At 37.6% G+C, this 10,034-nt stretch overlaps 1 protein-coding gene across 1 annotated transcript; it reads left to right on the forward strand.

Annotated features, from left to right (window-relative positions):
* The first annotated feature begins 1,421 nt into the window (after nucleotides 1-1,421).
* Nucleotides 1,422-2,384, forward strand: LOC136167600 (olfactory receptor 10C1-like). Its single transcript, XM_065935103.1, has one exon. The coding sequence runs from the start codon at nucleotides 1,422-1,424 to the stop codon at nucleotides 2,382-2,384; it is 963 nt and encodes a 320-aa protein (XP_065791175.1).
* Nucleotides 2,385-10,034: the final 7,650 nt, after the last annotated feature.

Genomic DNA, 10,034 nt, shown 5'->3' on the forward strand with positions numbered 1-10,034 from the left:
CAAAGAGAATTACTGCAAAATTTTGAATGTCTGTTAAAGTAAATACTATCCATTGGTCTACAGAGTCTACTTTGTGCTTGTTCTATTTGTATCAAAAAAGACATGAGCAGTCACTGTGCATCTGAGAAACATAAAGAAAATTAATATGGAAAATAGCCATACAATTAAATAACTGAAGTACAAGGTGTAAATCCATTAGAAATACTGGGATTTACCCACTGAAGTTTAAGTGATATAACTAACAGCAATAGATCATCTCTGGGACATGAATTCAAATAATGAAAACCAAATTTACATTGAATTTCATCATTGTTTTTGAACAAATTCCTCTTGAGACAAATTACACTGTGCAATGGATGAAATCCCTATAGTATCTAGTCAGCATAGAAATACTGCCTGTTCTATAACCATGTTATAATTGGGAATTGTCAGAAGTCTAGAAGCCTGACAAGGAAAGGGAAGTTTTTCTTGTGGTTCTCGGTATGTTCTCCCATTCAAATTTCTTGTACAATTACATTGAGGATATAGAAAGGACATTCTGGTGGTTTTGATTTCCATGGGTTTTAGCTACCAAGTTATGATTTTATCATATTCATATCAAATGACTAAAATATGTAAGAAAATGAATAGATAAATGCCTAGAAATACTCTCCATTCAAACACTTAGGCATAAATTTAAGGGGAAATCATGGAATTCAGAAGACCAGGACATAGCACCTTTACAACTTACTCTCTACACTTATCTTTTATGTGACTCCTTTACACTTAGTGGTAAAGAGTTTTCCTGCAATGCTGGAGACCTGGGTACAATCTCTGAGTGGGGAAGATCCTCTAAGAACAGAATGGCAATGCACTCCAATCTTCTTTCTTGGAGATTTCGTTGAACAGAGAAATTTGGTGGTCTACAGTCCATGGGGTCGCAAAGAGTCCAAAACAATCGAAGTGGCTAACACTTTTACACTTAGAAGGCTTTCATATATATTGCACACCTAAAAGTCTGTGTATATGATTAGGATAACAACAAGGTAAAAACAAAACATGAGAGGATGTAATTTAAAGCCATTGTTTTCTCTAAACTTCTGTGAAAATAAAGAACTTAAAATCAGGAATAAATACTGGATCCATTATGTTGGCTGCATGCATGCCTGCTAAGTCACTTCAGTATGTCTGACTCTTTGCAATCATATGGACTGTAGCCGATGAGGCTCCTCTGTCCATGGATTTCTCCAGCCAAAAATACTGGAATGGCTACCATCTCCTCCTCCATGGGTTTTTCTTAATCATTTCAAAACTTTTAGCAAAAGGAATACAAGAGTGTAGGTCTCATGTCAGACTGCTGACCCTAGAAAGTTCCACAGAGACCTACGCTAGTGACTGGATGCCTTTAGGTGTTACTTCTGCCCCCTCTGCTCTCTCCACAGATGTCTAGCTCTGTGCCTATAATGCGTGGAAACCAGTCCCTCTGCACCCACTTCACATTTGCAGCATTTTCCTCTCTAGCAGAGTTGCAATCTGTGCTCTTCGTTGTGTTCTTAGCCATTTACTTGTTTACCATGGGAGGAAACCTCCTCATCATTGGCTTGATCTGGGGCACCCCTTCCCTGCACACTCCCATGTATTCCTTCCTGGTTAACCTCTCCTTTCTGGAGATGTGCTATATTACTAGTGTGGTGCCTCAGATGCTGGTGCACTTACTTGTGGAGATCAAGACCATAAGCGTGGGGCGCTGTGCAGCTCAGATGTATGTATTCAGCATCTTGGGACTGACAGAATGCTGCTTGCTAGCAGCCATGGCTTATGACTGCTTCGTAGCTATTTGCCATCCTCTGCGTTACTCTCTCCTGATGGACCCTCGTGTGTGTTTGAAATTGGCTGTAGCATCTTGGACCACTGGGGGCGTGGTGGAATCAGCCCAGACCACATGGATCTTCACTCTGCCCTTCTGTGGAACAGGAAGGATCCAGCACTTTTTTTGTGACATCATGCCTGTAGTGAAACTAGCTTGTGTTGATACCTCCCACAATGAGACTGCATTGTTTGCTATCTCCGTGCTCTTTATCATGACCCCCTGTCTCCTCATTCTGTGCTCCTATGTGCGCATTCTGGTGACCATCCTGAGGATCCCTTCAGCCACTGGCAGAAGCAAAGCTTTCTCCACTTGCTCATCTCATATCCTGGTTGTTTCTCTTTTCTATGGCACTGCCTTGTTCACTTACCTCCAACCGAAGGCTGCACACTCCCCAGAAACATACAAGGCAACCGCACTCATGTACACCGTGGTCACACCTGCCCTGAATCCAGTTATCTACACCTTGAGGAACAAGGAAGTGAAGGGAGCCTTTCAACGAATAACACTAAGGAGCACTCACAGACAAATGACCTAAACCTGTTTATTACCAAACTATTTAGAGACCCATGTATCTGCCAAAAGTATTTTCTGGATTTTTTTCTCCTCCAATTTTCCTGGATTCCAGAATAAGGGTGATATCCTGGAAGAGAGATAAAAGAAATCTCTTTACTAAACTTGTGTGACATTTTACTCCAGTGCTTCACAGCAGCTCCTCCGTAAGTAAAAGTTTACAAGAGTCTTTTCTTAAAATATCATGAGAGAAATATCAGTGCTGACTCTTGGTTTAGTAGAATGAGGAGAGGCTCCAAAACAGAAACATCAAAAAGGCCTTTTGTATAGTGTATGGAAGGAAAAAGGTGTTAACAGATCTTGAGTTTAAGTAATAGAAATTTGTGGACACCAATGAGATGCTTTCCCATGCATGACTGCTTCTAGGAGACATGCCCTACACAGCTCTCTCATGTTGAGACTACTTGACGTCTCTTCCAAGACCCAACCTGTTTCTGGTTAAGTACCGGAAATCTTCAGTAGTTAGTACCTCCACATACCTCCAAAATGATAAAAACCTGATATCACATTTATTACTCTATGCTTTTCAGATATTAAAGCATTTTTTAATCTTGTAAAAATTTAATATTATATTTGCTGCATCTACTGTTTTAAATATGTGACATGAGTGCAGTGGAGCTTCATTTACTCATTAAGCCATTTCAGAAGTGGTCATAGCTGAAGTAACGAGGCACTTTAAGTTCTAAAGAAGACAGCACATGAGTCAAAAATAATTGCATTTATTGAAAACATAGAAAATCACCCCAGGCACCTCCATGTATCCACCCGTATGTGTGGCAGACTGAGGGGGTCGAAGCAAGTTGGAAATGCTGCACTTACAAAACTGTGGGTTCTCAAGGAGATCTTCCTTCTGTCTCTCACAGTGGATGGGAAGGGAGAGCTGCAAGCATATGCAATCATATTCAGGGTGGGAGGGTGTTAAGAGTGCCTCAAAGAGGAATACTGTAGAAACTGGAAGGTCTATTAAAAGGAGAAACTGGATAAAAGTCTCCACTCCAAAGCTTGCTGAGATGTAGCATCTGGGGCAGCTGGACTACTTCCATCTGAGAGGAGCTTCAGATGACTAAATGTTAAAGACAGACTGTGGTTGTATCCCCTGGAGCTTGGGTCGGGGGGAGTGGATATAGAATCATAAATGTGAGGACTGCTTCACATACAATTATTGCTATCTTTTATATTGAGGTTCACTGTAGGAATCTCTAAAAAGCAGAGTTAGAAATGAATAAAGAATACTTGAAAAAATAACCAACTTAGGTATAAAGTTACAAAATATGCTAATATCTGTATAAGGAAAACTGCAAAGCTTTGATGGAAGATACCGAAGAACCAGAAAAATGGAAACCTAATAGCCTTTTACATCAACAACTGAACCACATTGTATATTACATCCTATAACTGCCTGGGCCTCATCCAGTAAGGAAATTTGCCCCTTTCCTCTCTCTCATTCCTAACTTACCAATTCACCAGACCACACAGGGTCTAGAAGCTGTTATGTACTGGCTGAGTTCTGAATTTAAAATATGATAAACTTTTTCAAATTCAAAATCACTATATTTCAATAATTTAAAAAATCTGAAAGTTATAATAACTGACAGAGCTAGTTCAGGGAAACAAAAGGGAGAATCAAAAGAGCAAAATTAAAGAGTTATTGGGAAAAGTAAAGCCATTTCATTGTTGTGTTCCTAAAGAATTGAGCATTCTGTTACAAATATTTGATTTTTTTACATGAAAGCCAGTGACACACATAGGATTGTTATATGTTTTATATATATATATAACATATAGGGTATATATTATACTCTGGCTTATGTAGAAATTTGAATGGAATCATGTATCATCTCATTATTTTCCAAGTATGAGAATTTAGCAAAAATATGGAGCACCCTATTAATGGCAAACTGGTAGTCTCCTTTATAATTAATATATTGATCTATAAATTCATAAAATATGTACACAGAACTTATTCACTTTATGTTCAGAGGTCTTCTTTCACTACTACTTTGAAAATTTCCAGTTATATTAATAAAAAAGCTTCTAATGCATACTAGAAATAATAAATTCAAATTTTACTTCTTAGAAGATGCTTGCATTCTGAGAGCACACATAAGGAAACATCATTATTGGAAGAAGCTGCCATTTCAAAGCAATGGAAAAACAACAGAGGAAGAACAAGTATTGGACATATTTGAAGTGTGTCTTTTTGGTAAAAGTTTATTAGCAAAAAGTCTCCTGTAAAGCTTTTGAAGACAGTTATCATTTTTAAGCCTATTCTGTCCTGATAAAATCATATTTAGCTATTTCCAGTAAATGATCAATAAGAACACAAAGAACAACTTCTGAAGCTGGCTGATAATATGTAGTCGCTAATATTATATATGGTCCAATGGCATTTAAAATATGCCTTTGTTTCATCTTAATTTCAATGCATTAACCACTGACACCCCACAGAACCCATCTGAAATTTGAAATCAAGTTTCTAGTTGATATCTCACTCAGAAATTCAAGTTATGCCTTGAATTTTGGAGATGACCAAAGCAAAGTTATGAGTGAACCTACCCTGAAAAAAATGTCAAAATTTTCCATTCTATATCTTAGCACAAACTACTACACCATCCATTCTGTATGGAGGATAGGAGTCTTAGGATTGCCCTTGTAACACAACTTTTTTTGTCACTATATTCAATCTGTCACAAAATAATGGCAATTACACATAGGAAACATGAAAATCCTTCACTTCTCCTTAATGTTCCTGGCATAGTTCAAACTATCATCTTTTTGACCTTTAATTGACCTCTCTGGTGGCTCAATGGTAAAGAATCTGCCCGCCAAGATGTGGATTCATTCCCTGGGTCGGGAAGATTCCCTGGAGAAGGGCATGGCAACCCACTCCAGTATTCTTGCCTGGGAAATCATGGAGAGAGAAGCCTGGAAGGCTGTAGTCCATGGGATCGCAAAAGAGTCAGACAACTTCTTAGCAACTAAACAACAACACATGCACTAGGAAGGACTGACCTTATGCAGTATGTTCCAAACTACAGTCATGGTGACAGTTGCAAATTAAAAATTTCAGTAAACCATGACCGTGTCTGAGTGCTTACAGTAGGCTCACAACTTAGAGACTAACATGAAGAACATAGCTAAAAAAAATCCAGCTTCCTTTTGCTCTCACAGACCTCATCTAGCTCCATGCTCTCTCTGTTCTAATTTCAATGACTTTCTTTCAGTTTCTTGAATATCATCTCACCATGCAGACAATGCACATGTTGCTTTTTCTCCTTAGAATCTCCCTCTCCAATAACTATGTTGTTGTTGTAACTATTCTCTTCATATAATTAATCCAAGTTCTTCAAATCTCAAATCAATAACCACTTATTTATGAAATCTTCATCTCCATAACTACATGTTTTTCCTGTTACATATTTTATGACATTGTTTAACTTTCTTTGTGTCCCAAGTTTTCTTTCCATATTTATGGTGCTTCAGTTGTTTATTTGTATTTCTTTTCTTATTAACTCTTTTGAGATATTCAAATTTATATTTCTTCTCCAAACTGCTTGATATTACCCCTACAGACCTTGTTGTTTTCAGATATTTTTATATAGTTAAATAGTGAACCATTCTGAAAATGTACTATGGATCTTCACCCTGAACTACCTCTCCTTAAAAGAGAGGGAGTAATAATAAATAGATCAAATACACATTTGTCACCTAATCTATGCCAGACATTGTCCTGAGTGTTTTACAAAGTATAACTTCCTTATACCTCTCAGCACTGCAATTGGGGTATTATTATTTCTATTATAAAAATGAAAAAAATTGAGGCATAGAGAATTTAAGAAACTTGCCAGTGGTAACTAACAGCATTTGTAAATGATAAATTCATTATCTTAAATACCATACTACTATATATTTTATCTACTTTTTAATTGAAGGATAATTGCTTTACAGAATTTTGCTGTTTTCTGTCAAACCTCAGCATGAATCAGCTATAGGTATACATGTGTCTCCTCTCTCTCGATATATTTTTTTCTTCAATTTTCACACTTCTATTCGGTATAACACTTAAACTTAGAGGTGCCTGAATGGTGCAGCAGGTCACTTCCTGCTTGTTGCAGATGAAGACAGTTTATTTGCAGAACACGCTCAGACTCCTCAGTCAGTCCCTAGGACTTTCCCCACGTATCTTAAGCCAGAGGTGGCAACGGGGCCTGTAGGTACGCTGGCAGGGTGTATAACTTGTTCTCAGAAGAATCTAAACACTTAGGACCTGGTCCCAAATACAAACTTTTTGTTGATAAAGGAAACACAGGATTTAGGAGGTTTAAACTCGAACAATGAACTGGATAGGGTGAAAAATTTCTTTAGCATAAAAGGGAGTAAATGAAGAGGCAAGAGAAAATCTTGATATGAACTGTTAATACAGTCATATGGTATCCCAAAATCAACTGAGTCAATTTACATTTATAATATCAAAAATTTGATAGGAAATTAGACATGTATAAAATAGTCTGTGTATTTTCATGACAGTTCACTGACCATGGGCTCAGTTCAGTTCAGTCATTCAGCCGTGTCCTACTCTTTGCTACCCCTTGGACTGCAGCACGCCAGGCTTCCATGTCCATCACCAACAACCGAAGCTTGCTCAGACTCATGACGACTGAGTCAGTGATGCCACCCAACCATTTCATCCTCTGTTGTCCCCTTCTCCTCCCACCTTCAATCTTTCCCAGCATCAGAGTCTTTTCAAAGGAGTCAGTTCTTTACATCAGGTAGCCAAAGTATTGGAGTTTCAGCTTCAGCATCAGTCCTTCCAATGAACATTCAGGACTGACTTCCTTTAGGACTGACTGGTTGGGTCTCCTTGCAGTCTAGGGGACTCTCACAAGTCTTGTCCAACACCACAGGTCAAAAGTATCAATTCTTCAGTGCTCAGCTTTCTTTAAAGTCCAACTTTCACATCCATACATGGCTACTGGAAAAACCATAGCTTCGACTAGATGGACCTTTGTCAGCAAAGTATGTCTCTACTTTTTAATATGTAATCTACGTTGGTCATAGCTTTTCTTCCAAGGAGCAAGCATCTTTTAATTTCATGGCTGCAGTCACCATTGGCAGTGATTTTGGAGCTGAAAAAAATAAAGTCTGTCACTGTTTCCATTGTTGCCCCATCGATTAGTTTTCTGAATGTTGAGTTTTAAGCCAGGTTTTTCACTCTCCTCTTTCACTTTCAAGAGGCCCTTTTGTTCTTAACTTTCTGCCATAAGGGTGGTGTCGTCTGCATATCTGAAGTTATTGATATTTCTCCCGGCAATCTTGATTCCAGCTTGTGCTTCATCCAGTCCAGCATTTCGCATGATATATTCTGCTTATAAATTAAACAAGCAGGGTGACAATATACAGCCTTGACATACTCCTTTCCCAATTTGGAACCAGTCTGTAGTTCCATGTCCAGTTCTAGCTGTTGCTTCTTGACCTGCATACAGATTTCTCATGAGGCAGGTCAGGTAGTCTGGTATTCCCATTTCTTGAAGAATTTCCCACAGTTTTTTGTGATCTACATAGTCAAAGGCTTTGGTGTAGTCAATAAAGCAGAAGTAGATGTCTTTCTAGAACTCTCTTGCTTCTTCAATGATCCGAAAGATGTTGGCAATTTGATCTCTGATTCATCTGCCTTTTCTAAACCAGGTTGAACATCTGGAAGTTCATGGGTTGGAGGAAAGAGATCTGTTTTAAATACATTTCACTATCCTTTCCTTTCTACATCCTTTATTAACTTTAATGCATATGAGGCATATTTTGAATTTTATCTCCTTAGCAATCATTGTCTCTTTGCCTTCTTTTTAATTGGAAAAGCACACCTTCCTGATTCTCAGACTACATGTTATCACTATAGAATATGGGAGGCTTGTGACCAAGGCCTTAGAAGATATTGACTCAAAATCTGATACATGATCCTGAAAGTTTCAATCAAACTAACTCTTGAGTTTTTATTTAAGCAAACAAGAAGGTGATATCTCTTTTCATTAGACGTGAACTTGGGAATATAGAACTCTGGAGGACCCAAGGACTATAGCACAAGCAAAGAGAATATTGTGATTATGATGTCAATGAGAGGAAAACACTGCGTAGAGATGCATTTTCTTGAGTCATGATGACTTATAGGCCAGTGAATCTAGCTTTAGTAAAACATATAATTTTCTACTGTAGACAATAATGTCCTCCCCTTCTTTTACCATTTGCTTATATCATTCTGAGATGAGGTATTCCTTACCAGTAACTGAAAAATGCAATAGCTCAAAAACCATTGTAACTGAAGTTCTAGAGACATCTCTTGTTCAGTCACCAAGTCATGTCCAACTCTTCGTGACCCCATGGACTGCAGCCCACCAGGCTTCCCTGTCCCTCACCATCTCCCAGAGTTTACCTAAGTTCATGTTCACTGAATCAGTGATGTCATCCAACCATCTCATCCTCTGTTGCCCTCTTCTCCTTCTGCCTTCAATCTTTCCCAGCATCAACATCTTTGCCAATGAGGCAGCTGTTTGCATAGATGGCCAAATTATTAGAGCATCAGCTTCAGCATCAGTCCTTCCAAAGAGTGTTCAGGGTTGATTTCCTTTAAGATTGGTTTGAAATCCTTGCTTTCCAAGTTGCTGTCAAGAGTCTTATCCAGCACCATAGTTGGAAAGTGTCAATTCTTTGGCACTCTGCTTTCTTTATTGTCCAGCTCTCACATCAGTAAATGACTACTGGAAAGACAATAGCCTTGACTATATGGACCTTTGTTGGCAAAGTGACATCTTTATTCTTTAACACACAGTCTAGGTTTGTCATAGCTTTACTGTCAAGAAGTAACTGTCTTCTAACTTCATGGCTATAGTCATCATCCTCAGGGATTTTAGAGACATGGATATCGCTATATTTTAACTCTATCATTTTACTCCGCTAAGAAAGATTATTTCCATGCATTCTTTTTTCTAGCTTTACATATCTTTAATGGTTTTCCCTACAAATTTCATGAATTAAAATTGATTTTAATAATTCCATTATTTAATCAAATATAACATGCATATATTATTTAAGAGTAATTCAAGAATAATGTAGATTTATTCAATAAATATCACTGACATAGTTTAGGTAAACAATTCATAGGTCTCCATTTCACAAGATTCCTGAGACGTCTAATTTTATGAGGTTTTTCCATTTATCTCAGAAGGAAAAATTTGAACAAATTTTTGAACAAAGTAATCTTTGTGACCAGATCACTTGAGTCAAGAGAAACTTCCCAAACAAACAGACCAAAGTATATAATCAGTGTCTAGACTCTTTCCTAGACAGAGATACTTGTGCTATCTTTTGGAGCTAATTTTTGAATTTTTAAAGATAATAATTAGGTAAGACTCAAAAAATAATATTTTCTCAGTTTCTATATACAGTTTCCACTAAGAGAAAGCAGATGCCAAGTGTTTATTAATAATTATTGATTAAGCTAGCAACATTGACCAATCTGGTAACAAGGATAAAAACCTAGAACAGGATCTTGTATACTTAGAAATTTTTATCAAATTATGTGTTTGCAATATAAACAATACAATCAGTTCAAGCTACTAATTGC

The sequence above is a fragment of the Muntiacus reevesi genome, chromosome 4, assembly GCF_963930625.1.
Source record: "Muntiacus reevesi chromosome 4, mMunRee1.1, whole genome shotgun sequence".
NCBI lineage: Eukaryota > Metazoa > Chordata > Mammalia > Artiodactyla > Cervidae > Muntiacus > Muntiacus reevesi.

Bases quoted from the DNA above. Each gene is read 5' to 3' on its own strand.
- LOC136167600 (XM_065935103.1), top strand. From the start codon at position 1,422: ATGTCTAGCTCTGTGCCTATAATGCGTGGAAACCAGTCCCTCTGCACC.